Source organism: Lampris incognitus, chromosome 13 (assembly GCF_029633865.1).
Source record: "Lampris incognitus isolate fLamInc1 chromosome 13, fLamInc1.hap2, whole genome shotgun sequence".
NCBI classification, from domain to species: Eukaryota; Metazoa; Chordata; class Actinopteri; order Lampriformes; family Lampridae; genus Lampris; species Lampris incognitus.
In genome coordinates, this window is record NC_079223.1 from 9,147,530 (window position 1) to 9,175,088 (window position 27,559).

Here is a 27,559-nt window from a genome sequence, read left to right on the forward strand (position 1 = left end):
GTCTATGGAGGGAATATATTCTTTTTTACTCTTTATAAATGCTCTGATGACACAAGTGTATGTTGTTGTTTTTTTTTGCAAAACCCAATAAACAATTTAAAAAAAAACATTATGAAGACATAATCTAATCTACATATGTCAAAAAACAAACATATCTGTCAATAAACGGTGTATCCAGATGAACTGATTCGGCTTACTTTGACTCACTATTTAGAGTACTAGTTCACAACGGTTTTTTGTTTTAAATTGAATGAATTCAAAGTCATCGAATCGCACACAATGCAATAAACATGACACCCGATGCACCGGCACAGCTTCAATAAAAACACGAGTCCAGGGGTCACACGTAGTAAATAAGAGTTCAAATACAAGTTAACAGAGGTTTATATACATTCTTTTTAGGCCATAAGGGTCCAATACAGAAGCACAGTTTTACAGCCTTCAGGTTTTTGGAATATTGTGTGCTGGTGTCCATGTGAGCATTGGTTTCGTTCACCAAAACAGCAAAGAAGGGTATCCTACCGCTCCGTTTACATTTATGGAGATGGAATTTTGCAAGCAAAAAAAAAACAAAAACATGTATTACTAAATATTTACCTTCGTTCTCATTCTTATAATCAAACACACACAAAACGGTATTTAAAGCTGCAGGAAAAAGCATGTATAAGACGGGTCTGACTAGGCCCAAGACTGTGTGAGCAGAATGTAAGTGTGTTGGTGTATCACCAGGACAGACATGTCATCTCTTCAGCTGCACTCCTGCAGGAAGAGCAGTCGGAAAACCTTGGTCAGATGGACTCTATGGATTAGTTTAAATGTGACTTATTTCACGTAGTAAGTAAAGGACCAGCTTCCGCAGGTAAGGACCAGACTTGTCCCCAAATAAGTTTCTAATATTTTCATTGTTAATGTGCTGCTTTGTAGAAAACAACATACCAGTAGTAGAGCGGGCTTATTCGAGTGGCCATGGAAAGTCTGCATCCCTCAGGGGCAGCAGCATTGCTACTCCAGGTGGGATTGCATCAAAAACAATCGAGTATTCCTTAACGCATATAGGAATTTGACATGTTTTTTTTAAAGGCGTAATTATTTGCACAACGAATTTGCATAATTACGGGGAATTTAAATAGTCAATAACTTCACTCTTATACAGTTTATTGTCAACACAGTCACATCACACGCCAGTGGCCTCCTGTTGGTTATACTACAACGCGTAGTTTGAGGTGGGGGGGGGGGCTCGTGCATAATTTTGGGGAATTTGCATAGGGAAAAATATTTCATAACTTCAATAACCAATCAAATGAAGGATGCGTAGGGTCACCCTGTGCTATTAGTTTAAAGGCAGTGGCCACGAGGCAGCCATGACACGATTTAGTAACCGTGGGAAAATTCAGCAAAACGGAAAACCCCCAAATTCTACAAAAGCCTCCTTTTTTTCCCCTCAAACTAAGTGTTGCAGTGTAGCCAGCAGGAGGCCGCCGGTGTGTGGAGTGATTTTGGGGGCGCTACGTTGTATAAGGGGGAAGTTGTTGAATATTAGTGTAGTAGTGCCTCTTTAGGGGGGTACTGCACTTTGTAGACGGTCCCTGCGCGCTCGCGCCACAGGCGGCTGCACGGGGAGACCGGCGTCAGCTGTCCGGAAGGGAGGACGGCTCGTTGTTTCCCCCTTACTACGGTAGGAAAGAGGCGTCGCTTGTGTTTTAACGACGTTCCTCTTGCGAGTTATTGATCCGGGAGGTTGGAATCTGTCAATAGATTTCCAATTTTACCTTAGTGTTCAGACGTCGGCCAGAGTTTATACTATAGTTTACCTGTATCCGCCCACCCCCCCGCCCCCGCTGGTCACGTGGTTTCCGACTGCGTCCGCGTGTCTTCCGGTTTATAAAGATAAACTTTGACCCCTGAGGTTTCTACCTGTACGTGCCGCCATTGAGCCAGTCGACACACGCAATGCAGAGACCCCTTGTGAAGTAAGTAGCCTGTTTCCCACAAATGCGGACACTTGCTCTGAAACGAATCGTTTGATAAAATATTACGGTGGCGCAGTGGTTAGCGCGGTCGCCTCCCAGCAAGAAGGTCGTGGGTTCGAGTCCCGGGGTAGTCCAACCTTGGGGGTTGTCCCGGGTCGTCCTCTGTGTGGAGTTTGCATGTTCTCCCCGTGTCTGTGTGGGTTTCCTCCGGGGGCTCCGGTTTCCTCCCACAGTCCAAAGACATGTAGGTCAGGTGGATCAGCCATACTAAATTGTCCCTAGGTGTGTGTGTGTGTGTGTGTGTGTGTGTGTGTGTGTGTGTGTGTGTGTGTGCGTGTTTGTTATGTCTCCCTAATCTCTCTCTACTATGTGGAGGCCTTGATAAAGTGCTGATGGCGTAACAACACACTTTAACAGATGGCACACATTAGCATGTGCAGACGAGTGTGTCCATTGGCATAGTAAAAAGATAGTGTGTTAGAGCGAGAGCTTAGATGCCTCAGACTGGGACCTGCCAAGGTCTTGTGTGTGTGTTGGCCCTGTGATGGCCTGGCGGCCTGTCCAGGGTGTCTCCCCGTCTGCCGCCCAGTGACTGCTGGGATAGGCTCCAGCATCCCCGCCACTCTGAGAGCAGGATAAGCGGTTTGGATAATGGATGGATGACATTACGATGTAAACCGGCATCCCCACTTCAACCCTTGGGTTGTTGTGAGTAGGGTGTGTGGACACCCAGCGGGACTAAAAACAAAACCTGTCAAAGGGCGGACGAGTTCCACTGTAAACCAAAGGCCATCCATACCTGGAGAGGAGATAGGGACCACCAGGTACACCGCCTACTGAAACACAATGATCACTCAACCCTGTTGGGGCATCAGCTGTGCTCCTACGACCTCCATAGGTTACGGAACTGATGATGATGATAATGATAATGGATGGAAATATTACAGGCAAACTTTTTTTTCCCAGTTTGGACCCCTTTCAGCAGCAGCTCCTTGCAGGATCGGCTGTGGCAGTAGGGGGGATATGTGTATATCTTATGTACAAAAGGAGGCAAGTCAAAAGTATACCCATTGGTGAAGGATGGTGGGGAGCAGGAGAGAAACCACCGGCAGAGGATGATAAAATCTATTCTTTTGAGGTTGAAACTTCACAAGAAGAGATTGAGGTAAACTGTACTATTTGATAATAGTAATAATGATAAACTATAGCGCTTTTCTAAAACAATGTTACAAAGTGATTTACAAAGAAATAAAACCAGACAAGGCAAAAATAAGAGTAAGACTAAATCAATAATGCATTGAATAAATATAAAGCCATACAATTTTTCATAGCAGAGGTTTGTGATCTGTATGACATTGTAGTAATCAAAATTACTTTCTTTAGGAGCTTCACAGACGCATTGACAGAACTCGCTATACCGATCCAATAGAGGATGGCTGTTTCCAGTATGGTTTCAATTCCACCTATCTTAAAATGGTGGCTTCTTACTGGAGGCATCAGTTTGACTGGAAAAAGCAGGTGGCGGTACTTAACAAGTATCCCCACTTCAAAACCAGAATAGAAGGTAAACCCAGTCTTTTGCTGGTTTGTCATTACACCTGCAGTGTCCGCAGTTCACATGTCTAGTCTGGTCATCTCACATGATACCCATTGTCTGTTGTCATCCGTGTATGCCAGGATTGGACGTGCACTTCATCCACATACAGCCACCACATCGGGAGGGTCAGCAGGTGTTGCCTCTCATGCTTGTCCATGGCTGGCCTGGCTCATTCTTTGAATTCTACAAGATGCTTCCCTTGCTCACAGATACCCAAGCTGGTCTTGCATTTGAGGTCATATGTCCATCCATCCCTGGCTATGGTTTCTCAGAGGCGCCACATAAGCAAGGTAAGTAGAGTGTGAACGTGTATGTATTAGTTTTAATAGCATTTGTCTAAATGAATGCTTCTTGAATCGCTCTAGGATTTGACAGTCTTGCTGCTGCAAGAGTTTTCCTGACACTGATGGAGCGCCTCGGGTTCTCACAGTTCTACTTGCAGGGTGGGGACTGGGGCTCCCTCATCACCACCAACATGGCACAGATGCAACCACAGTAAGCTTGTGCACACAAACAAGATTTATCAACATAGCACTGGAATTTGCAACAACATGTTGTTTTTCCAGAGAGAACATTGTGAAATAGTGACTCAATTATGAATGAAACACAGCTTGTATTGTGCCAAAGCGCACAATTCACCATGAACAATTCACCAAGAACACCAAGTCACAAGTTCATTGGGTCAATGTTTGAGTGCGGCTGAGTTTCATTATACTTTTGCCATCATAGCACTTTTTAAGAAACGGGGATTATGCTACATTTTAAAGATAAAATCCTGAGGATTTACATACAAACAACCGCCCCTTTTGATACTTTCCATCCTTGGTGTATTTATGACAATAGCTCATCTATGAATAGTTAGTCAGGTAGGACTTTCCCTGGGAAAACGTTACAGTGCAAGGTGTTTTACATTGTCACTTAGAAAGGATATGGCAGATGGCAATGAGTTTGAAGAAGCATAGTTGACATTGTAAACAAGCAGCTATGGCAGACCATTACCAACATACACAACAACATCAATAGACAAAATTACAAAATTCAGGTGCAATCATATTTTTTGAATCTGGTGCTGGAGAAGGTGATGACACCACTTAGGTGTCTGTCTTATGTCGAGTGACTCTGTGAGATTTAGTGGCCAAACACCGATGCAGTTATCAGTATTACACTAAAGGTGTTCAAAGTTGGCCACAAACACTGACCTCTAGGGGCTGTATTCATAAAACATCTTAAGGCTAAAAGTAGCTCTCAACTTGCTGATTTAGGAGAAACCCTTAAAAATAATTGGTGTGTCAGTCCTAATTTTAGAACTCCAAAATTTGTGGTCTTAGAGTATTTCACAAAGTGTTTTAGCGCTAAAACCAGCTCCTAAATCTGTATAACGTTAGGGGGAGTCAAGAGGACTCTTAGGTCACTAAGACCAAATCACAAACAATCATAAAATGGCTGCTGCCGCTCAACATTTTAGAAACTTTCAATGATACTGGGCTTTTAAAAAGGTACTGCCTTTATCATGAGGGTATTATGATCATAGAAGCGTTACTCAGGAATGCATGAGTCACTTGAATGCTGCAGTCTCTGCCCTTGCCTGAGACTGCAAAGAATACCAGCGCTCGTCAGTGGTTCTGGACAGAAGTGGGGAAGCCGCATTTACTTGCAAGCATATATTTTCCCACACTTCTTTTTTGGTTTTCGAAGCTATCCCAACTCCAAATTTTCCTTTAATAATGTCATTCCTTTCATGCACAAGATGGGCAAGAAGTAAAAGCTGTTCTTACGTCCAGTTTGGTTTTTGTTTTCACGATGAAGTGTTAGATGTCTTAATGTGAAGAAGAACTGGTCAACTTGCATCTAAAGAAGGTTCAGGAGACCTGGACCTGGAACTTTTATTGAAGCTTGAGTTGAGGAGAACAGAGATCAGCAGTAAAACTGTAGGCACTGTGTAATGCCACCCAGTCCTGGAGGTTACTTTCTGACAGGGTATTTAAAACCCTCCCCTGGACCCACGGTTAGCTTATGTTAACAGAAGTCATGTCTGCATTCAAAGAAGGTTGCTGGTCCACCCCCTCTGCCGATCTGAGCAGGGCTGTAGACTACCACATGCCTCCTCCTATACATGTGGAGTCACTAGCCACTTCTTTTCACCTGACAGTGAGGAGTTTCACCAGGGGGAAGTAGCGCATGGGAGTATCACGCTATTCCCCCCAGTTCCCCCGAACAGGTGCCCCGACCAAGCAGAGGAGGTGCTAGTGCAGCGACCAGGACACGTACCCACATCCAGCTTCCCACCCGTAGACACGGCCAATTATAGACAAGCCGGAGGTAACTCGGGGATTCGAACCGGCAATCCCCATGTTGGTAGGCAACAGAATAGACCGCTACGCTACCCGGACGCCCCACATGCAATACATATCTAAGAGGAGTCATCCTGACCGTCCCCGGCCGTCTGAAACAGAGCATCGCATCCTCTGCAGCCTTGATTTCCATAGGAGACAGCTCAGTCTTATCAGGACCTCTGCCTTGCCCAGTCAACCCTAGCAGACAGAGAGATATGAACCGTTCAGAGATGGGCCTTAACCCCCCACTCCCAGGTCAGAAGTAGAGTTCATGGGGACACTGTCATATAACCTTTCAGCCTAAAGAGGAAAATTCCACCACACATACTATCAGCCATTGTTATTCTAGTCTGAAAAGGCTGCTTATATGTATATCTGCTAATTGTTTATGAACTGCCAGACACATAAGAGGCTGACAATTAGCTGAACATCTGCTTGACTAGTAAGTGTATTTTTCTTGATTTCATGTTTAATCAGTGACACTTGGCATACATCTTCGTTAAAATCTTTGAGTACGGCAACATGATACCTCCTTCTACAGTGTTTCTATGATGAAATCACTGACAGACCCTATCAGCCAATCACTGTGGGCATAGTATGTAAGCTTGTTCATGAAACACGACTTCATCCATAGCAACGAAGTCAACCCCACCCTTTCTCGTAAGATTTCTCCCCATTCCTCGGTAAAAGTTGGTCTGGGCAGCTTTGTGAATAGGTTTTAAGAGGAAACTCTTAGGTATAAATTACTTTACTGCTATTTGGGAGACCTGTTAATGATAAAATGTTTCATGAATACAGCCCCAGGATTGTAGCTTTAAGTGATCACCAGTGTAAAATCTAGAAGGCAGAATATCATTATTGATCGACGATGTCTTTAGAGCTTCAGGCTTGAGCTAAATGAATGCTACTGTTCTCACGATCTCTTCTATGATCCCTTCTCTACCATTTTGAGGCATGTGAAAGGTCTCCATCTAAACATGGTTATCGCACGGAGGAGTCTCAAATCAATGTTGTCGATTCTGATTGGTCGCTACCTACCCTTCCTCGTGGGTTTCACAAGGGAAGATGTTCGCCGGCTGTTCCCTTTCATGGAGAAGAATGTCTACGAGACCCTAAGGGAAACGGGGTATCTTCATATACAGGCCACCAAGCCAGATACTGCAGGTCCGAACACACACATGCATGAAGTATCCTTAAAAATTTAGGTGAATACTTACAAGTCAAAATATATCTTGTATAATAGCTGAATTCTTGGTTATGGCAGTCTACTTGGCTTAATATGCATTTGTACTGGAGGCAAAGATATTTGTTCCAACAAATAACAGGGAACCAGTGTGAGATAGGCTAATGGGTTGATTTCGGTGCGTGTTATTTCAATGCCTGACATTGTCTTTCTTCCGTCTACAGGCTGTGGACTGAATGACTCTCCTGTTGGTTTGGCTGCCTATATTTTGGAAAAGTTCTCCTCCTGGACAGACCTCAAGAACAGAGACTTAGAGGATGGAGGATTGGAAAGGTACAAGACATTCAATCTTGTTTTTTTTTGTTAGCAGGTTTTGAGTGGATAAAGATGAGTCTGCAGGTATGTTGTGAACTAATGTATAAAAAAAAGATCTCGTGTGGATGTTGTTTGAACATGGATATTCTTTATTCCATAGTTTTTTCTCAGCTTTTTCATTTACATCTTGACATCATTTGACATGCTGCAGTTTGTAGAACGCAAAAGCAACTTTAAAGGTAGAACGAGTAGGATTTGTTGGCGGTTTGTAAACGCAACATTAAAAGTTGGCCCCTCCCCCCAGCTCAACGTCACCAGAACACATCCCAGAGTACAGGCCAACTCTGCGTCCCTCTTCATTCCCCCCCTGTCCTTCAGTGTTCGCCAGCAGGTGAAAACCAACCCCAGATTCACTCTCGTTTTGGAACGAGCTTTGTCCGCTTGGCGTTTCACCTCGCTGTATTTGCGTCTTTTTGGCGCTGTGTCCGCCATTGTCGTAGCTTCCTCTTGGATGCGAGCTGATGGCTACATTTTTAGTCCCGCTGCCCAAAGGTTAACACCCAGAAATGTCCTGTACACAGCAAAGAAAATACAGGCAGAGGACAGGGTCTCTACAGATACAGACACCGCCACACACGTCTAGTGGGTCATAAGTGATAATTGAGAGGGATTATTTTTGTATGAGTCTTTACATTTATTTTTATGAAATTCCCACTTGCTCTACCTTTAAAGTTTGGGACAATATGGTTTATATATATATATATATATTTTTTGTTTTGTTTGGATTTTCCCCCCTTTTCTCCCCAATTGTTTCCAGCCAATTACCCCACTCTTCCGAGCCGTCCCGGTCGCTGCTCCACCCCCTCTGCCGATCCGGGGAGGGCTGCAGACTACCACATGCCTCCTCCCATACATGTGGAGTCTCCAGCCGCTTCTTTTCACCTGACAGGAGTTTCACCAGGGGGACGTAGCGCGTGGGAGGATCACATCATTTCCCTCAGTTCCCCCTCCCCTGAACAGGTGCCCCGACCCACAGAATAGAGATCCTACAGAAGTACCAATGAGCTGTTCTACGTCAGAAAAGACGTAAAGACGCAAGCGCGTCCGCCATTGTTGTTTACCTGCAGCAGCCGGTGATCGCGCGCTGTCAGTAATTTAATGGCGCCACGACGAAGATTGTCTCGTTTCAATCAATTGATTCAAATCTGTGTTCATTTATCACAAACACACAGCTGCGGAGAGTTAATCTGACCTAATCGACAAAGAGCATTAAATATCATGCATTATTAGTGGCGAATTAGGCCCCGTTTGTCCCAAAACATCAGCACAGAAGTGATCTCACCATTTCTTCTTAGCCCCTTTGTTTACAAATAGTATTATGGGCAAACTGTAGAAATATCACTCAGAGAGAATATTTTGTACTGTGATGCAATATAAAGATGCAAAATTTCCCATCTGAACGCCATCGGACCTCACTCAGAGTGAGACTTGAACTAAACTGTTGACACTGGTACTTCTGTACGATCTCTATTCTGTGCCCTGACTGACCAGAGGTGCTAGTGCAGCGACCAGGGCACAAACCCACATCCGGCTTCTCACCCACAGACACAGCCAGTTGTGTCTGCAGGGACCAAGCAAGAGGTAACACGGGGATTCGAACCACCGATCCCCGTGTTGGGAGGCAATGGAATAGATCACCATCCCACCCGGACGCCATGTTTTATATTATTAATGTTTACACAGTCATAGTGAATCAGCATGTTATCACATTTCATTGCAGAAAGTTCAAGCTGGATGAGCTCCTGACCAATGTCATGATCTACTGGACCACAGGTACAATAGTCTCTTCAATGCGCTTCTACAAAGAAAATCTGCAGACTAACATTGAGAAAAGAGGGGATATGAGGTATGTGGCTACTTGCTCATCTTGTTGATATTTTGCTTTTGTACTGGACTGAGTTACCTCAGTGTCCCATTTTGGTCTACATTGGTTCATGTTGTCCAAGCCTCTGAGATTACATTCTTGTTTTAGGTCCGGAATATTTGTGCCTACAGGAGTGGCAGCCTTCCCCGGTGAGCTGGTGCACTGTCCCCGTTCATGGGCAGAAATTAGATACAGGAACATCCTGTCCTACTCTTACATGTCTCAAGGTGGACACTTTGCAGCCTTTGAGGAGCCCCAGCTGCTAGCTAATGATATCATCCAGTTCGTAAAGAAAGTGGAGAAGTTGTAAACTTGTTAGAGCAATGCACCTAAATTACTGTAAATTTTGTATTGCATGTGTCTCGGTACTGAGGCCATCAAGCCTAAATTCATGTTCACAACTCAGAATCTGTAGAAGCTTGGTTTTCCCTTATTTGACTGATCATTCAAAATGTGTCATACCTGCTACAACTTGTCACCTATTCTACACACCCCACTTTCAAAAGCACCAAAATTGTTGTGTACAAAATCCTTAATTAAAAAAAAATCATTTAACATGTCAAATCTTTTTGTAATACACATGTGAATAAGTTAATCGTTGTAAATTCGGTGGCCTTACGCACACGAAATAGGTAGCGATTGTACAGAAAACGGCTTGTGTTCTATTATAACAGGTGTCTGAAATTCAGATTTGACCAGAAATTTAAAGCGCTTTGAGTGGCTGTTGCAGCTAGAAAAGCGCTGTATAAAATGCAACTTGATTGATTGATTGATATTCAAATGGCCTGATGTGGAAAAAAAAACATAAAACAGAAGACCTTTTGTAAAAATACAGACAAATACACACAAGGACTTGGACCTTGTGTTGTTGTCTTCTGACTAGATCCTTGTTTGAGTTGTATTAACTCAGATGTACATCGCTTTGGATAAATGTGTCTGCTGAATGAAATTGTAACATTGTAAGGTGTGACAAAAGCTAAATGCTGGTTCTGTATGACTACTAAACATATCACAAAAGCATAATACCATATTCATTGTAATAAACTTATCATTTTAAACTGTGGCACATTTAATCTCAAATGTAAAACTAAACTATTTGTTAAAAATGTTCAGTTCAGAATTCCTCTTAACTACTGTTCAAATAATTGCAAAACATAGTCTGGAGGCTCCAGAGAGGCAGATTCTCCATTTTCTGAATTACATATTTCTCCTTTTTTGATGTCACTTGCTAAAGCCCTTGATGGTCAAAGGTGCCCGATACCATATATAATCCTGCCACTCAGATGCTGCCACCTCCAGGGGAACTCTTGAGACACCAGCAGTAGTCGACAGGGCAATAATTTGATTCTTAACACGGGTTGGCACTTTAAAATCCAATTTAGGTCGGAACCATCCCACACCGCAATCCCTGTGAGCCAGAACCAAGACTGTAGTGGCCATCAGTCGCACAGGTCTGGCATCAGACAAAAGATCGGCCACAAAAAGGGTACGAAAGAGCTGCCTCAGGCATGACGAGACCTGAAGACTCTGATCTCCGGCAGCTAAAACAAGCGCTTCCATATTGATCTCGTAGAGCTCTTTGGGGAGGATGAGGGAGCCGCCCAGCAACAATAGTACACGGGGCACCAGGCTGAGGGAGAAGAGCACTTGCAGCTGCTGCAACACCTCCTCCAGCTCGTGGAGGGTCTGCTGACACTTCCGCCAGTTCATGTCCACTGACTGCACCGGTCTCCAGCTTACCACCTCTTTATCCTGTATAGTAAATAAACTTGAAATGTAGCGACAAGCATCATACAGCACTTAATCTGTGACTTAAAAGAAAATAACGGTACTTTTCGACCTTGGTCTTATTTTCATAGTATTTTTCCATCATTCATTGCATTTACGAATTAGGCAGATGTTTTTATCCAAAGCGACTTATCCAATGCGAGTTTCTAAGGACAGGATGTTGTACTGCTGTAAAGCCCCTTCAGGCAAAGTTGTAATTTGTGATATTGGGCTACACAAACTTGACCTGACTTATTCCTATCAATTGTTATATTTTACCTACCTGCCATATTGTGGATGTCTTTGAAGACCAGCCACAACAGGCCCTCTGCTTCACAACGGCGTCAATACGACATACTAACATACAGGTTACCCCAAGCAGGTCCATTTTATCTAAACCTCTTCTTTGGACATGCAGGCAAAGTTGATATTTTATTTCTTTAGCCAAAATTAAAAGTAGTTATTTAATACTAGAACTACAACTTGCAGAAACAAGCGACCATACTTACATTCCTATTATATGATTTGGATTTGCCACCTGAGACTCACCAATGTAGCCTAAACAAATTTTGTTTGCGCACAGAATAGGTTGAGTACGGTAAGTGTCTGCATACTCAATAATCCAGGTAAGAAAATCAAAGTAAGTTGAATCAGTTCATCTGGACACAACGTTTAGTGACAAACATTTCATCACTCATCTAAGTGACCTCTAAAGTCTCAACTGACTGCAGGTATCCCCACCCTTATAAACAGTACAGTTGCATAACAACCGAAACCAACGATCAGTTACTTATGCAAATAGGCATGGCCATTAAATAGAGTTTCAGTGGCCATGTGTACTAATCAGTGTACTCAGCCCCCCCCCCCCAGTACTAGTATTAGTACTGTCCATCCATTATCCAAACCACTTATCCTGTTCTCAGGGTTGCATGGATGCTGGAGCCTGTCTACTATAGTGTAAACCAGTGGCGATTCCATATGTGGTGGGAATGTCGGAAAAGTTGAGATGTTTCTTTTTTTAATGTTTTTGGTGGTGTCGTTCTTGGAAAATTTTGGATGTGTGTTTTTTGTGTTAACACTACTGTGGGCTGGTGGGAAATGAAATTTCGTTTCTTTGTGTATGCAAGTACGTCCAAGAAATGACAAATTGTTCCGGATTCCTGATATTTTCCAAATACTGTGTCTCCGTTGCTTTCAAACCCCAAAAATTGGTCCACCCCAAGGATCAGGTCCCCCGGCACAAACAGAGCAATATAGTGTACGCTGTTAAGTGCCAGGAGGATTGCCGTGACTTGTACATCGGGGAAACCAAACAGACACTGGTCAAGAGGATGTCACAACACAGGAGAACTAACATGTCAGGCCAGGACTCCGCAGTCTACACCCATCTACAGGCAAGTGGCCACTCTTTCAGGGATGAGGATGTGCACATCCTTGATGGGGAGGAACACTGGTTTGAACGGGGAGTTAAAGAGGCCATCTACGTAAAAAGGGAATGACCATCCCTGAACTGGGGGGGGGCGCAATGAGTACATCTGTCACCAATCTTACAATGCTGCGATTGCAACTATTCCCAAATCCTCTGTGAATAGTACACATGGCCATTGAAACGCTACTTAATAGCTCCGGTATTTAAATATTTTGGTAACACTTTAGTATGGGGAACATAAAAAAACTTAATTACTAGTGAATTAGTAATGATCAAGATGTCACTTTAGTATGGGGAACATATTCTAAGTAACGAAAACTTAATTTACAGTAATTTAACACTATTAACACTTGTAGTTTTGTGTGTTGTTATGTAAGAACAGACCATATTCATTAAGTGCTAGTAAGGGAGAATAACTCTTCTTGTGGTACTACCACCTTATAAAGTCCATACTAAGCAAAGCATATTGAGATGGTACTACTAATAAGTAATAATTCTGAGGTTATAGAGGGAAAACTCATAGTTAATGGTTGTATAATAAGGCCATGCAGAATAAGGCATTAATGAGTACGTAATAATGACCAATTAAGAGCCAATATGTTGCTAATTTGCATGCTAATAAGCACCTAATTAACAGTGACTACGTTCCCCATACTAAAGTGTTACCAATATTTTCTGTCAATTTCAGCTAATCAAGTTTATCTTTCAACTTTTTTCATTTACAAATAAGAGGTTTAGTTAAAATGGAGTTGTTTGAATTAAATCGAACCTGTAGTGGTTATATGGCTACATAATTCCCCTTATTGAGCTGGTAGGAACGTTTGTTTACAGCTGCTGTTTTCTCGGTTCGGGTTTACAGCGACACACTTCCGCTGCGCGGGTTTTTGTCGTTGTTATGGCGGAAGGAATAAACGGCGCACGTTGTGTAGCCGAAAGATTGAGCTCCTCCACAAACCAATATTCTGTACCGACATTGTGAAGCAGTCTATAGCATAATCTTTCTGAATAATGAAAAACACTATGAGAATAAGACCCAGGTTAATCAATCAACTGGTATAATAATGATAATTAAATGTAACCGGTTATTTTCTTGCCCGGTGCGGGATTCGATACGAGTGTACTGCACCACAAGGCGGCACCACTAACCGCTCGGCTAAAGGGTTATTAGGAGTTTACATAAATTTGTATAGCGCTTTTCTATACAAAGGTATATACTTTTTTGGGATGTTCCTTTAATATTAGGTGTGTGTAGATCCCCCCCCCCCCCCGGTGGATCGACTGACCTGAAGTGAAGCCTGCTGTTTCTTCTGGAAGTGCACCAGTTGGTCGTAGGTCATGGGCAGCTGTTGTCTCTGATACAGGACGCACTTGAGGATCTCGCTGACGAAGCGGCAGCAGCCGTCCTGAGTGACGGCGCCGGGGAAGACCACGTCCACGCGGCCCTCCTCCCGGGCAGACCGGATCACCTCCTCGTCACTGACCTCAGCCCTGCCACGCTTGGCGGCAGTTAACGAGGGCATCTGCAAATCCTCCGGACAGTCGCCGTCTTCTTCGGCAGCGTTATCTGGCAAAGTCGAGCGAAAGCGTTAGCCGACTTAGCGCCGTACCCCCCCGCCCCCTCCGGATGACGCCACGTCAACCTTTTCCGATTTAATCATTTTTAACCGGAAGAAGATGGCGGCGGTCTAAGGAGGCGGATGTGAACTCCGTCGGACAAATTTGAGGTTTTGCGGTATGACAACCTGAATATTTGGATTTTTAGGTCGTGGAATGAACACATAAGTGAAGGGTTATCTTTGCAATTGGTACCGGGCATAGCTATCAGGGGAAATAAGACAGTATTTTGAAGGGGGAAAAAAAGCGCGGCGCTAAAAGTTTGAATCCAAATTAGCCGTTAGCTAAAATGTCTACCAATCCTAATGCTAACGTGAGTGACACTGAAACGTCCATGGAGTTGAATGTACCAGGTACGGAAAGAATGGTGCTTAATAACTCAGAGGGCCCTGTCGGTATCTTGTCTGCCCCACCTGCTGACTCTCCCTTCGAACCCGTCACCAAAAGGAAGAAGCGGGGGGGGGGGGTAACGGTAATGATCGCAGCAACAACGGCCGGCGCAGACATCTTGGCGGCAATCCGGATGCTCTCTAGCAAACACGACGAGACGGCACGCAAGATCTCAGTGATTGAAATGACAACAGGTGCCATTTCTAAACGCGCCGAGAAACTGTCCTCTATAGCGGAACAACTTGTAACCGACATAAAGAAATTCTGGAGCACACGGAGTCAGAAATTGAAGATTTAAAAAAGAAAACCGTGTAGGGGTTATGGGGCTACATAATTCCCCTTATTGAGCTGGTAGGAACGTTGGTTTACAGCTGCTGTTTCCTCGGTTCGGGTTTACAGTGACACACTTCCGCTGCGCGGGTTTTTGTTGTCGTGGTAATGGTGGAAGGAATAAACGGTGCACGTTGTGTAGCCGAAAGAGAAAGTTGTCACGACTCCTGCTTGAGCACCTCTACAACCGCATCTTAAGGGCATCCAAAGGAGCTGAATCAAGTGCAACTGGAGAATGAGAGCATTCACGGACATCTTAAGGGCAGGAGTCGCTGAATGTAAACGCCACAGTTGGAGATGGGCTTTGAAACTACGCGGGCTGAAAGGGGAAACCAACGAAAAATGTCAGAAAAACGGTGACTGATGTTGTCGGAAACGTTGCTCCCGGGCTTCAAGAATATCCGGAGGAGGGGGTTGACACTGCCCATCGTCTTGGCCCAAGATGAAAGGATGGATCCCACAGGTCTATCATCATCTTGTTTGCACTCCGCCGTGCTGCGTGGAAGAGCGCCAAAGGCTGCAAGTGTTTGCCGGATAACAAACTGCGGCTCACAGAGGCACCGAGTCCTGAAGACAGTCGCAAGAGAGAAGCTCTGCCCCCCCCTGTTAAAAAGCAAGAGAGGAAAGGGGAAAAGCTTCCTTCCGTGGCCCTTTTGCTCTGATCGATGGAGAGAAAAAAAATTGACCACTTGGACATTTAATGACTTTTGATACACTCCATGGACTTTTAGGCTCGCACGCTTGGTTGGATTGAGATGCTCACATTTAATAACTCTGTTGAGCAATTCCCCTCACTCTCTCGACCGGAGAATTAACTCAAGTGCACCTACTGAAAACAAAGTTTAAAATCCGAACTGTGGACTTTGGTTGGCTGCAGAGCGGGCCGTCCTCCACGTCAAGAAATACCCGGTAAAGAAACCTTATATTATATTGTCTTCATGATACTATATTTCTATTCATCTACTATATTTCTATACATGCTGCATTTCTTTACAAGGGTTAGCCAAGTTAAATTGCCATATATTGTATACTGTATTGAGTCATTGTATTTGGTCACCATATCCTACTGGTTGTCTATTACTCCCTCTTTCAAATGAGACTAAAACACCTTAAAGTTCTAGTTACCTGTTTACGTAAGAGCTTGTATTTTTATTTATTTATTTAATGGACTTTAAGTTAAATTCTCTATCAGTTATGTCATTGAATGTCAGGGGTATACGTGATGCTGTGAAGAAGGAAGCCACCTTTTTACTTTGTAAAAGAAGTGAGGCCGACTTAACACTTCTCCAGGAAACACATTCATGTGAGTCAGATGTACAATTTTGGAAGGGGCAGTGGGGAAATTGAATTAACTGTAGTCATGGTACCAATCACTACTAGAATCTCAATCTTCCTGCATAGATTTAAAGGGGATATTCTTGGGGTGGTTCCTTCAAACAATAGCAGATGGATTGCAATAACGCTTAAACAAGATAATTCAATTTTCATTGTTTGTAATTTTATGGTCACAACTGTCATTCCTCCAACAAGGTGCTTTTTTGAGATGATTTCTAAACTCATTGAACTCTTATATAAATATCCAGACTCTTATTTAATTTTATGTGGGGACTTTAATGAATGTGCTGATGATGCGAGGGATAGGTTTCCTCCAAAAATTTGTCATGGTCTTCAAAGAAGTAGTTTTGTTTTGAAACTGTTCTGATCTCTCTCCGACTGATGCGTGGCGCTTTTTAAATCCTGATATACAGGATTTTACTTGGTCTAATAAGAATTTGTTCTCTCGGTCCAGGATTGACCTATTTTTAATCTCATCACCTGTTCTTCATCTTGTAAAAGATGTCTCATTCTTTTACTCCGTTGTCAGATCATAAGCAAATTATTCTAAAGCTTGGTGGCCTACAGGATACTCCAAAATTAAGAGGTTACTGGAAACTCAACAATGTCCTTCTTAAAGACAGCCCCTTTAATGACAGTGTTAAAAAGTTAGTTAATTAAATATTTATTGATAACACAAATTGTGAATATAAACAAAAATGGGAATATTTTAAGTACATGATTAGAGGTGTTGTTATAGAGAAGTAAAGAGTTAAACGCCCTTAAAAGTAAAACAGAGTCTAATTAGACAGAATAAAAGTCCTCTTATCTAAGACTAGCATATCTACTGAAGGGGAACTGGAATTGAAGGAGATTCAACTAAAAATAGATCAAATTTATCTTGATTTGGCCAAGGGTGCATTTATAAGATCCAGAACCAAATGGCTAGAGGACGGGGAGACAAACTCTAGCTACTTTTTTTGCTCTTGAAAAAAGAAATGGCACAAGAAAGTCACTAGCTGCTCTTCATATTAATGGAACTCAGTGTACAGACCCAAAATTAATTTCCAATTTTGTCTCTTCCTTTTATGGGAACCTGTATATGTCTGAATTCAATGACTGTTCCTGTGGAAGTTTTATCAGTAAGATAAGAAAACATATTGATGAGGACTAAATACTCTGTGATTCTGATCTGACAGTAAACGAAATTAAAACAGCTCCTTTCTCATTGAAAAAAGGAAAATCAGTATTGATGGTCTTTCAGTTGAATTTTATGTTCATTTTTGGGACCTCATTCAAAACCCATTATTTTGTATGTACAAAGAATGTATTGATCTGAGAGAGATGAGCACAACTATGAAACAAGGTATTATTTCCCTTATCCCAAAACCGGATAAACACACTTTGTTAATAGATAATTGGCTATTGATTATAAAATGTTGGCCTTGGCTTATGCGAACAGACTAAAGACAGGGCTTAATCATATTGCTGCTGAAACACAGTCCGGTTTTATTAAAAGCTGGCATATTAGCAATAATAGACTTATCTTAGATTTATTGGACTATGCAGAGTCAGTACATTCAAAAGCTTTTATTCTTTTTTTTTAGATTTTTACAAAGCCTTTGATACTATTGAACATAAGTTTCTTTTAGAATGTCTTCAGTTGCTTGGCTTTGGGAAAACTTTTATAGGTACCATTGATAATGTTTTATAAAGATATCAATAGCTCTGTGGTTATCAACTTCAACACCTCCCATAGATTTGATATAAAACGTGGTGTCCGTCAAGGTTGCCTGATTTCACCCTTTTTATTTATTTTAGTTGTTGAATCATTATCCCTAAATATTGTACATCCAGAGTTTAAAGGCATGTCTATATTTAATAGGGAAATAAGAATTTCACAACTAGCTGACGACACAACTATTTTATTAAGAGATAAAGAGTTGCAGAAACCTATAAACCTAGTTGAACAGTTTTCACTAGCTTCAGGTTTGAAACTCAATGAATCTAAATGTGAGTTATTGCCCATACATGATTGTGAAGACCCATTAACATTTTTACTGGAACTCACATTTGGAATAAATTAACTGGCAGGAAACATGGCTTTTACCTTATACGTTTTGTATTCCTAACAAAGTCAAAGAAGTTCACTTTGAAATCTTACACAAAATCTATCCAGTGAAATGTATAATCTCCAGATATGTGGATGTCGACAACTCTTGTTCTTTTTGTGGACATGCTGACGAAACGTCGATCCATTTATTTTTTCAGTGTAAAATAACAATGAAATTTTGGTCTGATTTAAACTCTCATGTTTTCAATATCACTCATGTTACTCGTTGTTTTACTCTTAAAGGTGTAATCTGTTACTATGACGATATGAGTAACAAATCTCTGAAACATTTTTTTTTTTATTGGGGAAATTCTTTATTCATGAACAGAGGTTTTCAGGTTCACGACCTTCACGACCTCACCATCCCACCTCAGCTCGTCCGGACCGTCACAGCCTCACGGTCCTTCACGATCTCAATTCGTGCCCCCTTCCTTTGCGAAGGACGTCCCCGGCCGGACCGTCACAGCCGGGGCGCGAACTCGTGTCTCCCACACGACGAGCGACAACGTTAACCAGTAGACTAAAGGTTCCGACCCCTTAGCCATGGGCTACCGAGCCTATTCATCCGTGATCGTTACATTATATTGGCATTTTAGTATTATTATTTTGTGTTGTTATCAGCTCTCCTGTATCGTTTTTTTTTTGTACCTGACGTATTATATTGTAACGTGCATGGATAAGAAGACACGCTGGCCGCTAGGTGGCGGGTCTGACCCTTTAGTCTAGCGGTTAGCGATGCCTCCTGCGGTGCGGGCGATACGGGTTCGCTTCCCGGCCGCGGCAGTTCCTGTGGTTGCGTTGCCCCCCGAATTCGCTACATTGGTGTCAGAAGTGGGATGGAGCCACCGTAAGGCCATCGGAAGCGTATGCGCCCTGAGGCGTGAAGGAGCTGATTCCCGAAGGAGGGGGGGGTAGTGTAACGTGCATGGATAAGAAGACACGCTGGCCGCTAGGTGGCGGGTCTGACCCTTTAGTCGAGCGGTTAGCGCCGTCTCCTGCGGTGCGGGCGATACGGGTTCGCTTCCCGGTCGCGGCAGTTCCTGTGGTTGCGTTGTCCCCCGAATTCGCTACAATATACATTTTGTTATATTAAAAAAAAATCTTTTACCCGTAAACCCCAATCTTGACCTAACGTTGAATCCTAATCTAATGTTAACCCCCCGGCTGAAATGATGTACAGAAAGGCAGTCAAAAGAGTGCAGAGATCATTTCTAGGCAGGCAGAAAATCAAGGTAACTCCCGAAATTGGCCCGAGTGACGTAACCCATAAAGCCAAGTAACGCTGGTCCTGCTATTGACCCGGGCCTACTTACCAGCCGCGGGGGGTGTCGGGGACACGGCGGCGTTTTCCTTGTCCTCCGAGCTCCCCGTGTTACATTGTCTCGACTTGGGCAAATGTTCCGACAAGCCAGCTTCTTCGTCGGGCGTGTTTGGTGCGTTTAGAGACAAGCTTGTTTCCGGAGTCGAGAGCTGTTCGGCCGAACCGGTGGGCGACCGGTGCGAGTGTGTGCCGGCGTCGCTATTGGAGCGTGTGTGGCGAAAAGACAGTCTTTCACACCGCGTATCCGCTTCGTTGCGTGAGACGACGTCGTTCTCTGGCGAAGAGGCGATAGGCATTCTCCCCCGGGGGTCCACTCTGTCGGTACGCGTTGTGTTTTCCGAGACCGCCGACGAACGATTGAAATCCGCTTCCGCCATGGTTTCGAAATTTGTTCGGCCCCCCCCCCGCGGTGCATCATGGGAAAGCGGGATCAGTCTCAATCCGAGTTACGGCCGCTTTTATAACCCACCCCACTACTTCCCGAGCTCGTTTTTTTTTTAACGTAGTAATACGGTAAAGACATGACGTGTCATAATTGATTATATTTTTGTACGTTTAGTGTGATTCACTCGGTTTACTAATTTAACAGATTGCTTCTATGAGATTATGAAGGGAAGAATTAAGCGCCTATAGCGGGTTTCCCATTGAGACGGCGCCACTGCGGCCGTTCAATTACTGTACGTCGATGGCGCAAGCGGGTGGAGCTAGTGCAGGTTAAACCACGTAGGGTCACATTAAAAACACATATTTAGGCATTTTAAAATCGCTTTATTTGGCAGTTTTACAGTGGGATCACGCGGAATTTGATTTGAACTGCTCAAACACTACACTTACACGCAGGATTAACACACTGTGCAGGAGGAGGCTGCAGGATAAGACGTCATTGAACCACGCAAAGAGGGGTGAAAACGTTGGAGCCAAACAGCCATTCACTATTAATATCGTGTTCCCAAAACAAGCAAATAAACGCGAGGTTATCCCCCCCCCCGGTTTTCAGTTTTCCACTCAGGAGACTTGTAGTTAGAGTGTTGGCTGTACCCGCCCGCCCGCCCGCAGCGGGTCAGCGGCGCCTGTCATGCAGCGCACTCAACGACAGCGCGCAGGTGAGAGAATAAAGTAATTACGCTTAATGGGAAACGCTGGGCGATGACACTTAGTGCTGGAGGACAGGAGCTTTTTTTCTTTTCTTTTTTTTTTCTTGTATGTTTTAAGACTCACGTCGGTGAATTGACCGTGAAGACAAACAGTTATTGGTGATCTTTTTTTTTAAAAATTATTTTTATTTTAATTTGGCCAACTATGGCCCCAGTGCGCGTGGCGGTCCGAGTCCGACCATTGACCAAAAGGTAGGCTACATGTGTTCTCTCTCTCTCTCAATTCAATGATGCTTTATTGGCATGACTGCATTAATTACAATATTGCCAAAGCAGGTGACAGCAAAACAGGTCAACAGAGTACCAAACAAACAAACAGACAAAACAGAAAAAGGAATAGATAGACCTGGCAGAAACATACAACAGCACTTGAACAGGAACTGACAGTGTTGTGGTCACTCACAGACCCTTAGGCTATGGCATTGTGACACATATTGTGCCGTAATGTGTGCACTTTGGCCCTCTCCTAAAATAAGTGGCCATTGCTCTTTCTCATTCAGGAGTGGAACATTTGGAATCTGGTTTTCAAATTTCCCCTGGTGTTTTTTGCTTGTGTTCTGGGGTTTCTCACAATTTAGCAGGAAGTGCATCTCTGTCTCCACCTCCCCTGCCATACAGGGACCACATATTCTTTGCTCTTTTGGTAGCCAAGATTTTTTGTGTCTGCCCTTTTCAATGGCTAGGACTGTGATCACTGAGCCTGTACTTGTACCTGTACACACACTCTCTCCCCCTCACCCTGTCTCTCTCTCTCTCTCTCTCTCTCTCTCTCTCTCTCTGTCTCTCTTTGTCTCTCTGTCTCTCTCTCTCTGTGTCTCTCTGTGTCTCTCTGTGTCTCTCTCTCTCTCTGTTTACACATTCAGTTTTATGAAATTCACATTCACGCTTAATCACGTCGCTCAGATCTCATTGTTTCCACACGCAGAGAAAAACGGTTGTCTTCGAAAGTGATAGTACAGCTGAAGGGAAACACCGCCACCATCGTCAAGGTATAGTGCCTGCACAGCATAGTGGGTGATGATGCGTTGCACTTGATGGGCACATACAAAGTGGAATTAGAATAATTTCTGGTTTCCTTTTTCCTCTCAGCTCTCACCCAGTGTTATCCGTGGGAATGGACAGATGGATAGAGGGAAATCCTTTTCTTATGACTTCTCCTATGATTCCACTGACAGAAAAAGCCCCTCTTTTGCAGCCCAGGAGAAGGTGTCCGATCCATTTCAACTGTGTAATATTTGAAGTCTTTGTCTGCTGTTGGGAAAGTTCCTCACTGTATAACCTTCATTGCAAAGTTGAGGGTCGACTTGTGTCAGATGCCTAAATTTGTGCAGGATGACAAAAAGTGAGATCTAGTTATTGGCAATTAACCTTATCTGGCAGTCAGATAGTCAAACTTATACATGATCTGTTTCTATCCTCTTAATGTATTTTAGGTGTGCCGTGTGCAACATTTCTCTCATTTTTAGTAACCTGCCTCTGCCATTTCAGATTTTTCAAGACTTGGGAACTGATGTTCTGAAAGCTGCGTTTGAGGGTTTCAATGCCTGCATCTTTGCCTATGGCCAGACAGGGACTGGAAAATCCTACACAATGATGGGTGATATTGTAAGGCCTCTTCTTGGTGTCCACATCACATGCTGACACTGGATCGGATCCACCCACAGTCCGGCAGATCCGCAAAGAGATCACATCTGGTCCTAGACCGCCCCCGCCTCTGCGCCGATTCCGGCCATGGATGTATTATAGTTCTACTATAATACATCCATGATTCCAGCAGATCAGCATAGGGATCACATCCGGTCCTAGATTGCCCTGCACCTCTGGCCAGAGTGTGGTCTCCTTACAGAAGTCAGAACCCATATATAAATTGGGCCTTGCGGGTCTAAAATGAGTCAAGAGTCAGCACCTGAATTCTCCATTTCTCGCTTCACATTTTTTTAGAAACAGATTTTAATGGCCTGAAGAACGTTTACGTCACTGAATACGCTGCCGTGCATTTCTGTACCGGCATCATGGTGGGTGCCAGATGCTGTGATCCATTCGGTCCAGATCCAGCCCAGTTTCATTTTTCTGTCTGCTGCTTGTTTTGACATGTTAATTTGCTCATGATGGAAACCTTCTGAATGTCTCATTTGGATTGTCCGTTCACAAAGCAGTCTGACTAGCAACTGCACAGCGCCGAGGACGCAGGGGATGTTGTGTAACAATCGCAATGCTATAGAGTTTACACAGTTTGTGTACCTTCACTTCTTCATGCACCACTTCTTCCCAACTATGAAAGGACTGACTGGCAGCCTCATTAGATGTACCCCTCCTCCTCCCCCATTATGTTTGTCCTCTCTAATCAGAAAATACAATGAGGCGAGAGAGGTTCCCATCTTTCCCTCTCCCCACCTTGCACAGTGTTGGAAATTTCATGTGGCTGATGAGATTTATGCCTGTCTACCAGGAGACTCGTGCAAGGTCGTCAACTGAGTTGCTGTCAACATCCTAGATAATTATATACAGCTCTCAATGCTCACTATCTGTTACTTTGTAATTAAAACAAGAGGGCACACAATTCAGACTGGAATTGGTTTTATGCTTCGGTAGCTCCATCAGACGAGCTGTTATTTGTGTTTAGCAAGCTTTGCGCATCCTGAGTTGTGGTCAAAGAATGGGGAAATATGACTAAATTAAAAGACAGTGTAGGGACAGAATGTCATATTCATTTCACAGGTTTACCTAGTAACATTATGAGATTGTGTGTGTGTGTACATAATTTTGCATGTTTCCTATATTGTGGCAGGAGGATAAAGGCTTAATTCCACGGATCTGTGAACATTTGTTCTGTGAGATATCCAAGAGAAGCAAGAGCGATGCGGTGTCCTTTCGCACAGAGGTCAGGTAAGGGGTCATCATCCAGTGAATGAGGTAACGCTTCTGGTCATTCAAAAGAGAAGTTTCAGGACTAACAGAGGTCTCTCCAGTCACTATTCGAAGTCTCTCCAATTAACGACAAATTCACAACTTTCATTTTGCTACAAAAGATTTCATGATGATCAAAGAAAGTTGAATCAGTTCATCTGGACACAACGTTTATTTAGAGAAACGTTTCATCACTCAACTGACTGCAGGTATCCCCACCCTTATGAACAACACAGTGGTATAACAACTGAGACCAACCATCAGTTTCATTTGCAAATAGGCATGAGCATTAACTAATGTTAAAACGGCCATATTCGCCAGTGGCCACTCTTTCAATGATGAGGATGTGCACATCCTTGATAGGGAGGAACACTGGTTTGACCGGGGAGTTAAAGAGGCCGTCTATGTGAAGAGGGAATGACCATCCCTGAATGGGGGGGATGGGGCTAAGAGTACATCTGTCACCATCTTACAATGCTGTGATTGCAAACATTCCCAAATCCTCTGTGAATAGTACACATGGCCATTGTAACTCTAGCTAATGGTCACACCTATATTTGCGTATGAAACTGGTCATTGGTTTCAGTTGTTATGCCACTGTATTGTTTATAAGGGTGGGGACACCTGCAGTCAGTTTAGACTGGAGAGATTAAACATTTCTGTCAATATATGTTGTGTCCAGATGAACTGATTCAACTTTCTTTGATTTTGTTACCTGGATTATTGAGCATGCATAATGTCAGAGTTTACTCCCATAGGCTGTAGTTGGAGTACGAAATGAAGCTGTTTGAAAGGACTTAATGTTTTTCTACATGACCAGTAGACGGTACCTTATTACCCCTCAGGTTTGGCGTAATCATTTAGCCACTTGGCATGACAAGTAACCACGGTACAAAGGGGTAGAGCTGTAGACATTGAACTGTCGTTACTCATCATCGCAGTTGGGCAGTACTTGAGCCGGTGCATAACAGATTGAACAGGAAGCCCTTAGGGTCATCCCTAATTGCTCATTTACTGTGAGAAAGAATGCTAATGGACAATGAGCCTTAATATCAAATCAAGTGTAATAGCACTCCCTTAAGATGATGATGGGAGCTCTGTCTGGCTGGCAGATGAGGAGCGTGGGTAAAATAGTGATATAGTAGTCATTATGCACAGAGAGATGTCATTCTTTGCTCCTTTTTCTCTTTAATAGTGGTGCTATGTCCTTTGCTAGTGTTATTTGATTGCCAAGTGGTGTACTTCACCTGGACTATTTTTGCAGACAAAACGGTTATACATCCCCTTATGTTGGAACAGTATTTCTATATCCCAGAGACCTGTTTCCCCCCCCCCCCGTTTTTAAAAGGACAAAAAAAGTGTAAAAATAAGGGTAGCTGTGACTCGAAGGGTAAAATGGTAAAATGTTTTCCTTTTCAAACTGATTTGAGCTTTAGCTCTAGCACCACATTTGATTTAAGTTACTTTTTGAACGAGCTTTCTTGAAATTGAAATGGCTAATAGCTTGTGTAATGTGAAGATTATGTGTCTAGAATGGCACAAAATTTACACTGCATCTCAGGAGTTGAGGAAACGCATTGACAGTGCTTAAAGGAAGAATCTCAGGTCAAGAATTAAATTGTCTTCTAAAGCTTTTAGTTGAATGAAACTGTCCAATGTTTGTAATGCCAGAGTTTTTGTTAGGCTTATCCAAATAATTTAAACTTGGATGAGAATGCTGCAAATATAGATCTGTGTTTTCATTGAATAATAAGCTTTGCTAAAACTCAGAAGCCTCCACAAGCTGTCATCAAGCACAGGCACAAGTTATATGTTGGTCTCTTCATGCTGTTCCAGTGTTTCTCACTAAAGCTTTGAGGCATGTTATTGATCCTGTAAGGGAAATGATGGTGCCATAAGGGAACTGATCACAGAAAGTTGAATCGGTTCATCTGGACACAACGTTTATTGAGAGAAATGTTTCATCACTCACCGAAGTGACCTCTTCAGTCTCAACTGACTGCAGGTATCCCCACCCTTATAAACAGTACAGTGACATAACGACCGAAATCAACAATCAGTTTCATATGCAAATAGGCATGACCATTAACTAGAGTTTCAGTGGCCATGTGTAGTATTCACAGAGGATTTGGGAATAGTTGGAATCACAGCATTGTAAAATGGTGACAACAGATGTACTCTTAGCAATTCAGGGTTCAGGGATGGTCGTTCCCTCTTCACAGAGATGGCGTCTTTGCTCCCCATTCAAACCACCGTTCCTCCCTATCAAGGATGTGCACATCCTCATCCCTGAAAGAGTGGCCACTGGCCTGTAGATGGGTGTAGACTGCGGAGTCCTGGCCTGACGTGTTAGTTCTCCTGTGTTGTGACATCCTTTTGGCCAATGTCTGTTTGATTTCCTCGATGTACAAGTCACGGCAATCCTCCTGGCACATAACAGCGTACACTATATTGCTCTGTTTGTGCCGGGGAACCTGATCCTTGGGGTGGACCAACTTCTGTCACAGCGTTTTCTGGGGTTTAAAAGCAACTGAGACGCGGTGTTTGGAAAATACGCGTCTCAGCTTTTCTGACACTCCCGCCAAATATGGAATCACCACTGGTTTACCTTTAGGCAGCTGTTGTCCATCTCCTTTCTTTGATTGGCTGGTGCACTGTTTGGGCGTCTTCCTGGCTTTGACAAACACTCAGTTAGGATAACCACACTTAACCAGGGCCTGTTTGATATGAGATTTCTCCCCTTTGCCTGCCACTGTGTCAGTGGGGACTTTGTCAGCTCGGTGGTAGTGTCCTGATGACTCCTAGTTTGTGCTCCAGTGGGGTTGTCCACAAATCTGAACCAATGGCTAGGTGGTGTCCCTGGATAGGCCATCAGGGCCCTCTTTTCCACTTCCTCCTTAAACAAGTTGGCCACGGCAGGTGAGACTTGGGAATCCATAGCACACCCATGCCTCTGCCTATAGTACTGCCCCCTGTATGTGGACTGAAGACACAGCTTCAGGAGCAGACACACTTGGTCTGTGTTAAGGGTGGTCCTATTGCTAAGGGTGGGGTCATTTTGTAATTGCATAAGGACTACCTCCACTGCTTCATCAACAGGAATGTGAAGAGAGACTTAACATCATCAGAGACCATTGTTTCATCTCCCTCCATAATGATGTCCCTCACCTTATCCACAAAATCCATAGTGTTCTGAATGTGATGTTCATTACTGCCTACCAACAGGTTAAGAATAGATGCAAGGGGCATCTGGGTGGCATGGCGGGCTATTTCGTTACCTACCAACATGGGGATTGACGGTTCGAATCCCCGTGTTACCTCCGGCTTGGTCAGGCATCCCTACAGATACAATTGGCCGTGTCTGCGGGTGGGAAGCCGGATGTGGGTATGTGTCCTGGTCGCTACACTAACGCCTACTCTGGTCAGTTGGGGCGTCTGTTTGGGGGGTGATCCTCCCACGCGCTACGTCTCCCTGGCAAAACTGTCACCTGTCAGGTGACAGGAAGCAGCTGGCGACTCCACATGTACCGGAGGAGGCATGTGGTAGTCTGCTGCAGCCCTCCCCGGATCGGCAGAGGGGGTGGAGCTGTGACCAGGACGTCTTGGAAGAGTGGGGGTAATTAGACGGGTACAATTGGGGTGAAAAGGGGGGGTAGTTGCAGGAAACTTAGAGATGTTCTAGGTCACTGAGTTAATCATACAAACAATAGGCTGCAATGGCACATCCTGTTTATGTGTCGTAGGTAAACCATACAGACTAGGTGTAGCTTCCCCTGGATATAATCTTGGGTATAATCTATGGTATAAAATTCTGTCAATAGCATTGTCCTGTTCTAATAGCTTCAGACAGTCTATCACCTTTTTCTTGTAACCACTGCCCGGATCTTGTTCCAGGGGC

At 43.6% G+C, this 27,559-nt stretch overlaps 3 protein-coding genes across 5 annotated transcripts in view; 2 read left to right on the forward strand and 1 right to left on the reverse strand.

Annotated features, from left to right (window-relative positions):
• Window positions 1-1,621: 1,621 nt before the first annotated feature.
• On the forward strand, window positions 1,622-10,380 carry ephx5 (epoxide hydrolase 5). Of its 3 annotated transcripts, none has more exons than XM_056291777.1 (9): window positions 1,622-1,970; window positions 2,937-3,135; window positions 3,354-3,534; window positions 3,648-3,857; window positions 3,933-4,062; window positions 6,853-7,064; window positions 7,308-7,416; window positions 9,179-9,304; window positions 9,431-10,380. In XM_056291777.1, the coding sequence occupies exons 1-9, from the start codon at window positions 1,951-1,953 to the stop codon at window positions 9,630-9,632; spliced, it is 1,389 nt and encodes a 462-aa protein (XP_056147752.1). In that variant the 5' UTR covers window positions 1,622-1,950; the 3' UTR covers window positions 9,633-10,380. The 3 variants fall into 3 exon arrangements, with proteins under 3 accessions (XP_056147752.1, XP_056147754.1, XP_056147753.1); XM_056291779.1 differs by having other exon boundaries at window positions 1,643-1,675; XM_056291778.1 differs by lacking the exon at window positions 1,622-1,970 and adding an exon at window positions 2,715-2,794.
• Window positions 10,381-10,496: 116 nt separating this feature from the next.
• On the reverse strand, window positions 10,497-19,977 carry mad2l1bp (MAD2L1 binding protein). Its single transcript, XM_056292268.1, has 3 exons — window positions 19,593-19,977; window positions 13,802-14,082; window positions 10,497-11,074 (listed from the first exon to the last, which is right to left on the reverse strand). Exons 1-3 carry the CDS (start codon window positions 19,975-19,977, stop codon window positions 10,544-10,546), a joined length of 1,197 nt encoding a protein of 398 aa, XP_056148243.1. The 3' UTR covers window positions 10,497-10,543.
• A 922-nt stretch (window positions 19,978-20,899) lies between these two features.
• kif16bb (kinesin family member 16Bb) overlaps window positions 20,900-27,559 on the forward strand; it is a 36,829-nt gene continuing 30,169 nt past the window's right edge. The window contains 5 exon segments of the mRNA XM_056292269.1: window positions 20,900-20,946; window positions 21,680-21,743; window positions 21,844-21,960; window positions 22,243-22,359; window positions 23,543-23,640. Coding sequence (XP_056148244.1) covers window positions 20,900-20,946; window positions 21,680-21,743; window positions 21,844-21,960; window positions 22,243-22,359; window positions 23,543-23,640 — 443 coding nt within the window.

Excerpts from the sequence above, each read along its gene's own strand:
- ephx5 (XM_056291777.1), top strand. The coding sequence starts at position 1,951 with ATGCAGAGACCCCTTGTGAA. Across the intron at positions 3,535-3,647 it reads CTTCAAAACCAGAATAGAAG|GATTGGACGTGCACTTCATC; the intron begins GTAAACCCAGTC and ends CGTGTATGCCAG. Across the intron at positions 4,063-6,852 it reads ATGGCACAGATGCAACCACA|GCATGTGAAAGGTCTCCATC; the intron begins GTAAGCTTGTGC and ends TACCATTTTGAG.
- mad2l1bp (XM_056292268.1), bottom strand. The coding sequence starts at position 19,977 with ATGGCGGAAGCGGATTTCAATCGTTCGTCGGCGGTCTCGGAAAACACA. Across the intron at positions 14,083-19,592 it reads CCCGACACCCCCCGCGGCTG|ATAACGCTGCCGAAGAAGAC; the intron begins GTAAGTAGGCCC and ends CGACTTTGCCAG. Across the intron at positions 11,075-13,801 it reads AACAGCAGGCTTCACTTCAG|GATAAAGAGGTGGTAAGCTG; the intron begins GTCAGTCGATCC and ends TTTACTATACAG.